The sequence below is a fragment of the Melanotaenia boesemani genome, chromosome 20, assembly GCF_017639745.1.
Source record: "Melanotaenia boesemani isolate fMelBoe1 chromosome 20, fMelBoe1.pri, whole genome shotgun sequence".
NCBI classification, from domain to species: domain Eukaryota; kingdom Metazoa; phylum Chordata; class Actinopteri; order Atheriniformes; family Melanotaeniidae; genus Melanotaenia; species Melanotaenia boesemani.
The window spans coordinates 14,885,329-14,899,582 of NC_055701.1; the positions used below are offsets into that span (position 1 = coordinate 14,885,329).

A 14,254-nucleotide genomic window follows, 5' to 3' on the forward strand; every position below is an offset into this window, starting at 1 on the left:
AAATAAATGTGCCACGTACAGCCTACTGGGGCAGCCTTTTTTCAAACACCAGACACATAGTTTACCACATAAGATATAACAGGAGCACGGGTGGTCAGAGATGGCACAGGACGTAGCAATAAATCAGCCAGAACTAGCCTGTTCTCCATTTTCACAGAAACAACTGCGCTTCCTACATTAACTCTCCTGCTCTCTTCCCCCTGTGTTGTATAAATAGCTAAAGATTGAGTAAGAGTGAGAAGACTGTGGTTAGAGGGAAGCAGACTCAGCTGCAGCAAAGAAATACGACTGAAGGAAACAGATCTCCTAAAGGATCTCCATATTCTGTTCAGTCACAAACTGCAGTCTGCACAGTGGTAGAACATGAGCTTACAATGGCCAAATAGGAGTAAAAGTGCAAAAAAACTTAAATTTCTTGTTTTATCACAACTATTAAGTAACCTTGACTGAGTCTGATCTAGAAAAAAAAAGTTAATTTAACTGTGTTTTTCTCATGGGTATCGTCCATGCTGGGGGTTTTGCCTGCTCGGTCTGAGGGTTGTTGCGGCAATGATCATCTCTAAATGGATCATTGGGGGTCCTGCTTTGCGGCCTTATGGCTGTGGTGTAGACCCTGGCCTGCTGTGATCTGGGTGGTCAGTGACCTCTGTGGACAAGGGTGGAATGACTCCTGGTGTGGACGGATGCCCATGATTTTGTTTTCTCACAACAGCATCAAGCATTTGTGCACAATGAGGAGGAGGTAGGGAGTATCAGGGGGACTGCTTTGTATGTGTGTATATGCATGTGTGTGTGTATGACTGTGTGTGAAAGAGACTAAAATGAGTGTGTTTTTAAATTGCTGTTATCTATTTTTGTGTGGGAATGCTTCTTTTAATATGCATGAACTGTTTTTATCATATAAAGTACTTTGTGTTGCCTTTGGCATGAAAAGTGCTTTATTAATAAAGTTTGATTTGATTTGATTTAATAATCACAATCCTTTATTCACTGATGACCAAAAGCAAAATTCCAGTCAAATAAGGCCTCCTGGAAAGTTTACATTTTTTATTATTATTTTTAGCAAAGGGAACGTCGGCAGTTTGTTGGTTTCAAATGAAAAGACCTCTGAAATTATTGGAAATTACATTTCCTATAATTAATGGAGGAAGTAACCTTATGTGTGTGTCCACACTGCAGAAGCTGATGAAGACTGTTGTTTTTAGGGACCTTTCAGTGTCTTGCCCAAGGACACTTCGACATGGGAAGCCAAGAATCGATCCACTAACTATACCTGCAGAACACAGCAGAACCGAGCACTCTCAGTTTGAACAAATCTGGACTGGCAAGCCAAGGAAGGCATGATAAGACAGTTAAGAACTATTTAGAAAATTTAAATGAAAGAAAATCACTTTTTTCATGGGTTCCTTCTTAAGCAGCTTTTCGTCCGGCTTGCTCTTTAGGAGTCGTTCAACCTGAGAGCATTCTGGCTGCTGTCTGCTGCAGGTAAGATGCTCACTACTCATCAGCATTTTTGACTACTGGTCTTAAAAAAGGAATAAAGAAATAAAAGATACTGAAATATCTCTTTATCCACTGAAGTCTTGATCATGATCTTAAGAAAATCCACATTCTACACACACATACATTACAAATAAGGTAAGACCAAACATTACTCTTGAGTCTGAAGGCATGATCTGCTTCAATGCAATAATTACATTTATCAGATACCATTAAAGATGCCTCTATCATGACTTCAGCTTAAGGAACAAACTTTTTTTTTGTAATTAGGTTTCATCATGGTGCAAACTTCTGTGCAAACCTGAGACAGAAGAAAATAAAATGAAAGAAAAGTAATAATGTGTTTCCCATGTGAAGAATGAATTGCAACACAAGGCAGATTTTATGTTTTTTACTTGGGATAAATTAGCAACACATGTGTGATGGACAGCATAGCCAGAAGATAAATTCCCTGAAATCAAATTCAACATCAGAGAGGCCTTTACTCAGACACAGGCACACAACAGCTTCACCACAGAATCCAAGAAGTCTGTGGGTAGGTGGTATCAGAGCCTAGTTTCAGGTCTCATGTACTAATTCTCAATTCCCCTTGGAATAGAGGAACCTGACAAACTGCACCCTGGGATTGAAACAACCCTAGTGTCATCACTGTTCTCACTGAAACGTCTGTTAGGGAAGACAAGTACAGACCCAGCGACATGACACTGTTACTGCCTGCACCTGCTGCATCTGAACAGTAACTGACTCGGTGGTTATTAACGCTGTAGTGTTAATGTTGATCATATTCTGAAACACAACTCTGACAGATAAGCTGTCCCAGCTCCTAATTTACACACGGACACTACCTCAGTTCTCCTCTCTCTGCTACAGAGAAAATCTGATTTCCACAATCATCCTCTAACAGTATGTTCAACCAGAAACCACATACTCAGTACGTGAAAGTGGTGATATGCAGATATCTGATTACAGGGGCACAGACTGCTTGCTGCAGTCACAGCTGTGCTGCAGTGATAGGTGGGCGACATAGCATTGTTAATGTGTGATTGTATGCCAACAGACAATATTGCCCAAAAGTTATACTGCAGCCAACTCTTCCACAATGCCAAATGGTTGGTGGTTGTCATGCTATCCCCTTGAATCTGAGTTTTAACAACTTTTGGTGATAGTTGCTTGAATTGTTTAAGTTACAGATGCAGGTGACATCACAGACTATCTCTGTGGCTCAGGTGTCCAGCTCCATTCTCCATCTCCCTTTGTCTCACCTCCAGCAGCCAGCTGTGTGTTTTGAGGTTGGAGGAGGGGAATCGGCCGCCAGGGAGGCTTGGAGTGGCCACTCCACAACCAGCCTGGAAGGCACTCAGGCAGCCACGATGCCTTTTGTCTCCCTGTCCAATCTGGCCACCTCCTTCCTCCCATCAACCCATGCTTCCTGCCTGCCTGTGCTCTTGCTGCGAACTCTCACGTGACAACAGGATCCAGGCCTCCATGGCTGTTGCTCAGAGAGCAGAGAGAGTCCCATCTGGACTGCAGGAAAGAGTGAAGAGAGTGGAAGGTGGACAGACAGGGAAACAGACCAGATGTGTTTCAGACAAGGCCAAAAAAAAAAAAACTGGTTAAAGCAGAACTACTTTTTACATTGATGTATTTTCTATTTTTGAGAAGAATATTCCAAAGTAATTTCATTTGCTACTTTCACATCTTGTAAATTAACATTTTGCACTATTTTGCACCATACTCTTGCTTGGTGTTCACTAAATGCCACACACAAAACTAATCCAGCTAGCAGACTGTGCTGCAGTCAGTCACTCCAGCAGAAATGCTTGTTTTATTTTTCACTGGTGGCTTTTAGGGGCTGATCTCCCAATACTTTTTTTTTTTTTTTTTTTGGGCATGAACGTATACCACATCAGTGCTGTTTTGGGGGTGTATGATAACAAACCCCGCCCCACAGGGTCGACGTTGCTACAGAAGTCCCTGTGCCACTGTGAGATGTGTACACTCCTCCACGCGACAGGCGCGTGGTAGGCAAAAGAAGAGGAGCGGAGCGCGAGACTCTTCACTTATCTAGGACCGTGGAGGCAAAACATTACATGCGCCACTAAGTTGTTACGTCGAGGGATAGTTAAAGAAGCGGTATCTCGTGATTTTTTTTATAACTGCGCGAATTGTACACAAATGTTGGAAATTGTTAAAATTGGGAGAACATACATATCAAACTATTTCAATCCCGTCGGTGTTTCTCCCCCTGCATGTTTAATGCTCAAAAATGAATTACTTTGTTATTTAATTGAAATTATACGCACAGAAAACCGTCCTTTTATCATTTTACGCACAAAGAGAGGTTCTATCTGAATACCACTCTATGTCGGAACTTCAAGACACGTCACAGAAAACTTTTTTTCTTTTCATATACTATTTTCTTTTCATATACTAATTTGGATCTTTAACTTGATTAATAGAACTTGGCCACAATGAGGAAATGAGCAAAGCGACCTGATGAAAGTTAAGTTCAGCTGTATGGAGGACAACCAACAAGCAGACCGGAGAACAGACAGTGTGACGCCGGGCTGCAGGGCGCACTCCAGCCGGCTGGCAGCTCCGCTTTGTTCTCTGCACCTTATCTCCTGAACCCAAACTAATAGGCTGGTGACCGAGAAAAGCAGGGGGAATAAAGAGCCTTTTATTTGTTTGCTGCGACGGAGGAATGTCTTTGAGTTTTGGGGTAAAATGTTAAAACTTTTGAGAGAGTTTAGAAAATATGTTAAGTTAATCTCTTTTTACAAACTTTGCTCAAGGTTCCTGCTTTTGTAAGACAAAAGTCCTAACGGAGGCTGGTCATTAAAATGCTGGATATATTATGAAAGATGTATGTCCCATGACAAAGGCTGGTGAAAACTAAGTCAGTCATGGGTCCTGGTTTCTCATATAACTGCAAAGCAAACCTGCTCAAATTCTGCTTAGAAATGCTCACCCAGGTAAACATACGTTGGTATAAATCTCCAAAAAAGTAACTCAAATGTTCAAAAGCATCATATATCCCAGTATATATATATATATATATATATTAGATCAAAGTAGGGAGAATAAAACAAAAAGAAGGCCTGTCCTATTCTGAACTCTAGAGAAGTATGCATTAAAAGTATACATGAGTGAATCTGGAGACATTCCATCACTGGTGCCTGACTTTAAGCTTCCAATATACCCAAACCCGTCCCCGTCGATGTTCGTATCTCACTGGTTATGTCCCGGGTTGATCAGCTGAGAACCACCTCAGTATGACATCCCCAAAACCTCATCTCCATGGAAACCGCCTTAGCGGCGCCGCGAGGGCTTGGCTCGAGGGCTGCTGTGAATGGGGTGACGTCACGGCGCCGACGCCAGAGAGTCTGCTCCAAAGGCAAAGCGAGACGGAGCTGGGAGGGGAGAGAGAGAAGGAGGCAAGGAGAAACAGGAGAGAAGAAGAGGAAAGAGGTTGGGTGAGGCTGCCGCCGGTGGAGCCCTCGACTTTGCACCGACGTGCTCTTGCGCCAATCCATCACCTGTCTGTCAGGCATCAGTCGGGCGTCGGCGAAAATAGGTACACAGCTGTGGGAGAGAAAGAAAGAAGGGGACAAAATGGAAAATATCTGTCGCACCAGATGTGGACACAGGCAGCAGCTCCAGATTATGTTAGAAATGCATAAAAAACAGCTGAAGGAGAAGCTGCCCGTGAATGGAGCCGCGCGTAAATACAATGGCACAGATGGTGTTTTGTTGGATTTTAAAAAATAAATAAATAAATAATCCTGCAAAACATCTCTGGTAATTTCCGACTAGTGTCTCTGGATTCAAAATCACCATTAGGCTAAATACATTAGTATTACACGTCGGAGCGACTTAACATGTATGAGCACCCCGTCTTTAACGTCTTTTCTTTTCTCCATAATAGCTATTAGATTATCTTTTGCATTTAAGATCACTTTCTTTCTACCGTTCAACTCAGTCGTCCAATAAAATAACACAAATATATAAATATGATCAATTTGAATAAACTTAAAATATACTATCCTAAAGTTTCGTAACTTCGCAATTCAAGTTCAATTTATGGACTAACATCCCAAAAAAATGCATCGATTCAAGTAATATGCATCAAAATTAATCCGCAAAGCCAAACACGAGCACATTACAAAAGCCTTCACCTACCCCTGGGGGCAATTACTTAGCGGAGTATCAAAGAGCCTCCTCTGTCAACTCCAGCTGAAGAATGGAGCGTGTAATTCCAACAAATGGCTCATTCAGAAAACAAAATGTCAGTTGTTGTTAATGATTTCTCCATGTTCTCATATATGAAAGATGCGTTTTTGTTGCATTTTGACAGTCTAACAAACTCCGGTTACAAGTTTGCACTGTGTGCGGGACACGTATAAGGGGGGGAGGATAACAGAACTAACACATGAGTCTTGAAATAATAGAGCCATGGAAACAATTCACTGACGTTTCACACACAATGTCTTGTATTTTCATGGTAGCTACTCCAAAATGCACTTTAAAGTTCAGGTTTGCACCAAGATGAAGCGACCAGATATCTGTTTTCTGAATGATAAAAAGCTGTCTTATGAGATCAAACACATCACCAATGTTTTGTGTTTAGGGGAACGTTTTCTTCTGTGTCAGATCTCAAATAGTTCAGTTTTGTGCTTCTCTTTTAACTGTTTTCTGGCATATGATGAGCCTCAGAAAGGTGCCTTCACACCGGTCCGGGCTGGTGTGAATTAAGAGTCAACAGACGCGCCTCCTATCATTGCCCCACACACCCCACACGTCAACTGAATGTGTTTATACAAGTAGAAAAATGAGTGATTACGAATCTTATATTCAATCTAATAAGAACGAAATATGCCTAACTTATAACTTTATGTGTCTTAAATTTTAAACTGTTGCCTTTTTTTATTTTTAAATACAAATTTCAAAACAGTCTACCTGATCTTAATGACAAAACTATTGGTTCACAATTATACAGCGTGCAGGCAGGTGCTGGTGCGTGCCCAAGCATCGCCTTGTCAACTAACATCCATGCGAATCATTAATTTTCTTGATCAGAAACAGGTAAGGGCTTAATTTTCTAAATTACCCACCGGAGCTGCTGAGGCACCCTCCGGGTTACGCCTCCAATATGCGTTGCTACTAGTAACGCGGTGGAGAAGGGGCGAGGTTTGAGACGTAAAAGCCAATAGAAAGACAGAAAGGCGTTGAGTGACACCTCGACTGCTCCCAATCGGCGCATTTGACCCGCCTATGTGGCACGCACAGACTGCTGCCTATATAAACCACTGACAGCTAAGTAATCCAGTCTGATCGCTGATCGTCTGACAAAAAGAAAGAAAAAGAAGAAAAAAAAAAACGGACTAACAAGACGGGAGATATCAACACAAGCAAACCGTCTCCGCTTAACTTAACACTGACAAAATGAAAGCAATAAGTCCCGTGCGGTCCTTCCGGAAAAACAACGCGAATTTATCAGAGCACTCCTTGGGAATCTCTCGGAGCAAGACCCCGGTGGATGACCCGCTTAGCCTGCTGTACAACATGAACGACTGCTACTCCAAGCTGAAGGAGCTGGTGCCCAGCATCCCCCAGAACAAGAACGTCAGCAAGATGGAAATCCTGCAGCATGTCATTGACTACATCCTGGACCTGCAGATTGCGCTGGACTCCAGTGTCGCACTAACCAGCCTGCATCACCCCGCGCGGCCGGGGCAGACTCCTTCCAGAACCCCTTTGACCACCCTCAACACAGATATCAGCATCTTGTCATTACAGGTAATTACGCTGTAGCTGAATACGCCATAGTCTAGTGTGTTGCGAAATATGTTTAGATTTTTTTTCCTTTGTGCGCATAAGCAACGCACCTTTTGTAGCCAATGCGTAACTCTCGTGAAATGGCTTGTTGGAAAGGAAAACGTTTTTTTTTTTTTTTTTTTTTTTTCCTGCCCTTTTGTTTAGAAGCAGATGAGGAAGAGATTCGACCTACATCGCGCTGTTGCAATGCCAGACACTTCAATCAAAAGCTGCGTTAAGACTTAACATTTGGTCTGTGTTTGTTTGTTTTCAGTCCCCGGACTTGCCATCAGAGCTGATGACAGATGACAGCCGGACTCTGCATCGTTAAAGCGGTAAGTAGGCTGTCCTCATGTCTGCTGCTGCATTCTGTCCAGGGCTTTCGGGCTCCTTTACAGGCTGTATCCCAGTCTGCTGGTGCAGAATGGACAATAATTACCACTTCCTAATCCATTTGTTCCCCTGCTAATGCAGTCTCATGTTGCTGTAAATGGTCCCAATATGTTGTTTTTTTTTTGTGTGTGTTTTTTTTTTTTTTGTATGAGAATGCGCTGCAACACTGGGGCGTCAGTTATGACAAGACGCGGACAGTTGGCCGACTTCTACCAGTGTTGAACACCATTTAGTTACCAGTTTTATCTTAGAAAGATTGCATTATTGAAAGCTTTAAGGCTTCATCGTGTCACAAAGGTGACCCAGATTGATCTACGTGACTTTGCTGTGGCGAAAGACGTTTAGCTGGCAGATATTTCGTCTTGGCGTTCAGAAGAACTGCATAGATATTTGCGCCATGCTTTTTGGTTTACTGTATATAAGTAGCAGTCGTCAGGGTTGTATTATACCCTCTTGTGTCTATAATGAAGAGCATCTGCTAAAGGAAAATAATGGCTGTTTGGATTACTGCTACTACGATGTCTGCACATAATTGGTACAAGAAGTGGGTAGGCGCCAGCTGAGCGGCAATTACGCTGATTCTTCCCCAGATTGTAGGCTGAAGTTGTGCGAAAAGTGTGTGTGCGTGCGCGGCCCCCCCTTTCCCCATCCATGTGTGTGTACATCTGGAGCGCAGGGTTTGCTTAGTATTGGGAGTGTTTGGTTAAATGTTAAAAACTGCGGCTTCCTCCCTGGCGCCAGTCTGTCCGGATCTCTGCCCTGTTTGCGTTTTCTAAACACGCCTCTCTTTCTCAATCTTTTGCAGGTGTTTGGTCAAGACGCAAAAAACACACACACAGGACCTGGGGAGCAGGACTTTCCCCCCTCCAGCCTCTGTCCTCCAGCCCTGGATTTCAACCCCTCCTCTTTCTTCTGACGCTGAAATCAAGAGACTTTTGCTTATTATGGGACAATCTTATGTGATGTGTTTTTCTGTTTGGACACTTCATTATTATTTAACTTAAGACTTTTTTTTTTTATTATTATTATTATTTGAGTCCTTTCTGGAAATGGAAGGCGCGTTATGTTCCCTGCAGCGGGAGGAAAAACGAGATTATTGTCACAAGGATTATTTCCCCTCCCTCCTCTCTCCCCCCCGCTTTGCCCCTCTCCTTGTTGAACTCTTCGCATTTTTTTGCGAAGGTGGGGAACGTGTAGAAACAGACATGGTTAGTTAATGTAAAAAGTTTAGTCTTGTCTTGTCAGAGTTGTTGGCACATGAAGGACTGGACGATGTTTAAATCAAAAGGAAAAAAAAAGATAAAATGAATGAAAAATCTTGTGAACTCTCATCGGGAGTTTATCTTGTATAGTTGCAGGAACTTGAAACTTCTGCAAAAGTGTAATGTTGTACTTAATTATGCTGAAACTTTTTATAAAAGTAATGTAAATTGTACCTCCTTTTTTATACAAAATAAATCAAAACCACAATTTGAACATTTTTTATTGGGGGACACTTTTGGGGGGGTATGGTGCGTAAAGCTACTTCTGCTTGCACATTTTTATGTGTAGGTATGAGCTGCTAAACGTACATCTGAGACACTTGGGAAAACAAATCCTAGTGTCCTTAACAGACCTCCAGTATGTGACCTATAGAGGTCCACGACACAGCCCCAAAACTTCCCAAAGGCAAATACATTAGAGGCTCACGGTTGCATAAACGCTTATTTAGGGCACACAGTCAGACTGCACTTTTACTTTCTGCCATGCTATGTAAAGTAAATAGGATTAAACGGTTTAGCGTGGCAGTCTGAGCCATTTAAGCACCAGGCCGAGGCTATGCTGTTTTTTTAAAGGTAGACAATTATGGAAATTTAACTTGAGGTGAAACTGAGTCTCATGCGTTACTGATCTCATAAGTAATGTTCAACCGATTACTTTAGGCAGTAATTGCTTTAGTTAAAAAAAAAAAAACTTTTGCGTGGATCCAGGTGGCTTTATATGTTTCCAAAATGCGCTAATTATTCTTTAGTCAAACTCAATTTGACAGACCACATCCGTCCAAAGATAAAATAAAAGGCCTGTTTGCCACTTTGGAGAAAAAAAAGTGAATTCAGTGACTATGGAGTCAAAAGATTATGGCATGTTCTGTGCGTCAGTAAAAGGCGATACACAGATGACTTCAACATAATGGAATTGAAGTTAATAAACTTTAATTTAGACAGTCCACTCAGAGGTAGAATTAACAGGCGGGACTGAAAGAGATAGTGGTTCAATTGGGCTGCAGTACTGGTGTCACGCAGGTGAACGCTCACCTGTCATTCAACTCCACTTTTTACAGTGCAGCATGGCATGTCAGTTCCATATCACCAACTAATCTGCAGACGCATACGGGAGTTTTACCCACAGGAATAATAATTTATGGGATGTCTTCATGAATTAGTATATGACAAATGAAACTACAAAATAAGGCAACAGTAGATTAATAGAAACGACTCTTTAAGTTCAGGTAAAAGTACCTAAAAGGAATGAAAAATCTTCCCATCCTTGGGACTCCCCACTTAAGGCCCCGTTGGTCTGAGCTGTAAGTCTTCTCGCAACACGCCTGCTACAGGTTTGCATGGAGAGTGCTCCATCTATCGGTCAACAGGAATCCTGCAAGTAACCACCTCCCAGTCACATTTCATTGCTCCTAAAGCTGCATGTAAATATTAATCCATCAAAACATTTTTAGATTACTCTATTTATTAAATAAGGAAGCCAACAGAGACTTGATTATGCGACCACTGATTTTCCAGCAGAGGAGCAAAAATGACCATCTGATTCACTTCAAGGATCCATGCAGTGAAATGTTTATTTAAGTTACAACACACAGTGTGCAAAGACAAACACCACTTCGAAGTCTAGTGCATGCATTTTTTTCTCTGTCACAGAAACAGGGAACTATGAAATACACCACCATCTACATGAAATGTTTTAATCATAAATTACAGCACCACACAATGCACTTTGAAGGCGAAAGGTTTCAGTAACACTGCTAAGCTTTTTCTGACCTAATTACATTTTCTTCAGTAACAATGTCTCTGAAAATGTTAATATCCCTTCACTAAACACAACAATTCCACGTAACAGCACCACATTCACATAGGAGAGAAATCATGCTATTTAAACACGAAACAGCAACGTCCTCATAACACGAGAAAGTACCCATTTGACCTGACTGAAAGAATTTTTGGCAACAATAAAATTCAAATGTTATTTTATTGTTTTTTTTTTCTTTCTTTTCTCTTTTTTTTTTTAACTACGGGAAATGTTTTTCTTTCAAGCAGATATTTAAAACTTCTGGATACTGTCCACTTGATTTGCAGCAACACCTCCGACATTTTCTCCAAACAACAGAACACAGATATCTTCTCTAAATCTTTGGAACACATCACAACATCAAACCTATAATTTTGCTACCGATAACATCAAGAACCAACCTCTGCATGACCCATCTTACAAACAAACACGCAGCTTTTCAGAGGACACTCTCCCTCTCGTCTCCCAGACTGATGGTGCACAGGTTCTGGTTGTGGTGGATGATGGCAGCCGTGGTGTTGGCAGTGCTGCTGCCGGGGGTGATGATGACAGCTGGCGGGATGATGACGCTGGCGGAGGAGGTGGTGGACTCTGTGCCTGTGATGTTAGCCTGCTGCTGATGGCTGTTGTTGGTGTTAGTGTTGGTGTCATTGGGGCTGCTTGTGTTGTTATTGAGGGTGGTGTTGCTGGCGGTGCGGTTGAGGTTGCTGACCCCGTTGGACGGCCACCCCTCATCTGGGCTGCTGGCCATTAGGCTGGCTTCGGATGGAGCTTCGGAGCAGATGGACATGCGTGCCACCGTGGCATCCTGCAGGCCGCTCAGGCTGCTTGGGAGGAGGCCTCTCTTCTTCACCAACCCCTCCAGCTCAAGTTCAATTGTACTTGGCTCAAATGCTTCTCTCTCTCTGTTGGTGTTTCCTTCAGCTTCCTCCAGGGAGGGGTCTGAGGAGCTGTCACTGGAGCGCATCCCTGAATCAGAAGAGTCCTTCTGATCTAGGAGGATATCTGTAAGGAGGCCAGGCTTGGCTCTTTGTGCAGACAGAGCACTGGTCTTTGCTTCTTTGTGGAGGAGAGGTGTGGTGTTGTCAGCTTCTTCTGGGCCTGAGTCTTCTTCGCTGGGCAGCCTGTGGTAGTATGACCCAGCTCCATTCTTCCTAGAGCCTGAGGTCTTGGAAGACACACTATGGTCTAGCTTCTCGTCCTCTTCACTGATGGGGTCTAGAAGCTGAGCATCTGCCCCTGAGGCAAAATCTGTGGCATCGCTACTTTTGGAGCCTCTCTTGGTAAAGGACTTGCGACTGTCTTGATCAGTTCCTTCCTTGGCCTGAGGGGATGGAAGAGGATTCAGTGAGGAGAACAAAAAATATACAGTATTCTGTGCTGCTGGCCCCCTACATGCCTCTGAGGAAGAGATTCCTGTCTCTCCCTTAAGTGCCAAGAGAAACAGAGAATAAGCCAAAAATTAAGAAATTCAAGAAGCAGTGATCTCCATTTTCCCAGCTCCAACTTAAACTCTTGCCATTGCATATACCAGAAATATACATTAGTTTTAAAACCTTCAGAGCTACGTCTGCACAAGTTAATGACCACTAACCACAATATATTCCCTGTAATCAGACTAAGACTAATATGACTGAACTATTCCTTTCATTAGTGATGGTATGTCAAAAACAGTGACATTGAACTTGTGACTGTCCACCCACCCCTTTGTCCTCGGAGCTGACAGCCTGGAGGAATTGTCCAGGGTGGGGCTGCACAGGCCTCTCCCCCCCACTGCCGGACATCTCCAGCTGGGCCATCTGAGCGATGTACTCCCTGTAGGCATCACGATACTCAGCCTGCTGCTTGTCTGTCAGCTTGCAGATGTCATTAGAGGATTCCTGGGAGTTGAGACTGGACATGCTTGAAGTGCGGTGATTTGCCACCTGACAAGATGAGAAAAAAGTGTTGGGCTTGCATGCAAACAGAGTTTGCTGAGCCACATGTTTGTATCAAAGACTCCTAAGCTTCACTGTTCTACAATTCTGGGATATTACCCAAGAAAGAAGTACAAACATACCATAAATGTGTCACCTAAAGTACATAACTGTATTCAAATTCTGAGCTGTAACTGACATGTAACCAATGAAATATTCAAGATACGAGAATTGGATAAAGTGAAAAACTTACTGGCACGGAACACAGATGGAGTGGCAATGAAAGCTGTGCTGTTTTCAGTTGGATTAAATTTGAAACATTTCACAAAGTGAGACCATTTAAAATAGCAGCAGAGTCAGCTGTCTACGTGTGAATGTTTGCCCGTGTCTCAGAGATTCTGCAAATTGGGTAGAGGGAGGGTGAAAATAACAAACAGGGGGCCCCTTGACACCTTTTGGTGTGTAGCAGTGTGTGTATGTATTTTTAATTATGTCAAATTCAAGAGCAACATAAGCTTCCCTTGCCATGCTCTTCTCTCACTCAAAACCACGTTAATACGAAACCACTGAGATAATCAACAGTCAAGCTTTTTGCAGCGGACACGTTTGTGGATTTGACCTTTTCATTACCATTTGCAAGTGCTGTACACTCATGCTTAACTACGTTTCGTCTCTTTTGCATGTGTATATCTGTAAATATAAAGTGCAAACACATGGTTAATGTCTATCCAACCTCATCTGTTGCCATGGTGTATTTATGCAATGCTCCCGGTGGAAAGACTGACCGGCCAGTGTGGGTTGTTGCTGCGTCTGGGAGGCTCCTCCAGCCCCACTCCGCTGAGCTCTTCGAAGCTAAGGTTGAGGCTGAAGGCCGGTGTTTCATGCTGGATTCCTCCTGAGCGTCTGCTGGGCTCCCCATGGAGCACGCTGCTGCCCTGCTCGCTCGCAGCTCGGGACTCATCCTGCAGCACCGACTGGCTTTCAGCATGGCGTTGCTCCATCACCTTGAAAATATACCACATTTCAGTATTTAATAATTGAATTTTGGTTTTAGGATATTGTTGATTTAATTTCTGTTTTCAGTACTGTCTGTCTGCAAGAATATGGAAAAACTTCTACACACAGGTTTCACAAAAATTAGTGGAGAGATGGAGCTTGTGCAAGAAAAGAGCCTCTTGAATTTTAGTGCAACTCTAGATCTCTTTTAAAAAACAGAGTTAGAGCATTACCCTCCATGCAGGCTGTGTTTTCTCAGACCATGTGACATACAAAACAAATATGTTAGACAGCAACAACAATAAAAGCATGTGCTTGTGAGAGGAGACTTGCAAGCTGCTCCTTAAGTAGAGCTACTCGGCTGTCCTCTCCTGCCCAACAATAACCTCCCTTCATCCAGATATCAGTCAGCCATCTTGAACAAGAAGGCTGTGCTTGCAGCATCCTGGCAACACAACACTTCATTTTTTTTTTTTTTTACATGGAGCTGTAAGGCCACTGCACTTTCCAGCTGCTTCTATGTGAGTCCTATATCCAATCTCCAACCAAAAACAACCAATCCCAGGCTCTGC

General features: G+C 42.9%; 2 protein-coding genes across 5 annotated transcripts in view; one reads left to right on the forward strand and one right to left on the reverse strand.

Moving 5' to 3' along the window:
* The first annotated feature begins 6,816 nt into the window (after positions 1-6,816).
* Positions 6,817-8,998, forward strand: id2a (inhibitor of DNA binding 2a). The gene is made up of 3 exons (XM_041972663.1): positions 6,817-7,299; positions 7,592-7,652; positions 8,516-8,998. The coding sequence occupies exons 1-2, from the start codon at positions 6,946-6,948 to the stop codon at positions 7,646-7,648; spliced, it is 411 nt and encodes a 136-aa protein (XP_041828597.1). The 5' UTR covers positions 6,817-6,945; the 3' UTR covers positions 7,649-7,652; positions 8,516-8,998.
* Positions 8,999-10,931: 1,933 nt separating this feature from the next.
* The window catches only part of kidins220a (kinase D-interacting substrate 220a), a 46,616-nt gene continuing 43,293 nt past the window's right edge, over positions 10,932-14,254 (reverse strand). For all 4 annotated transcript variants that reach the window (XM_041971232.1, XM_041971231.1, XM_041971229.1 and 1 more), the window contains 3 exons: positions 13,472-13,690; positions 12,474-12,695; positions 10,932-12,094 (listed from right to left, as the gene is read on the reverse strand). In XM_041971232.1, the coding sequence (XP_041827166.1) occupies positions 11,210-12,094; positions 12,474-12,695; positions 13,472-13,690 (1,326 nt within the window). In that variant the 3' untranslated portion in view covers positions 10,932-11,209. The remainder of the gene's footprint in view (positions 12,095-12,473; positions 12,696-13,471; positions 13,691-14,254) is intronic.

What these genes read in the sequence shown, in the direction of transcription:
- id2a (XM_041972663.1), top strand. Translation starts at nt 6,946, where the DNA reads ATGAAAGCAATAAGTCCCGTGCGGTCCTTCCGGAAAAACAACGCGAAT. An exon ending in TCAGCATCTTGTCATTACAG is followed by an intron (nt 7,300 to 7,591) that starts GTAATTACGCTG and finishes GTTTGTTTTCAG; the next exon opens with TCCCCGGACTTGCCATCAGA.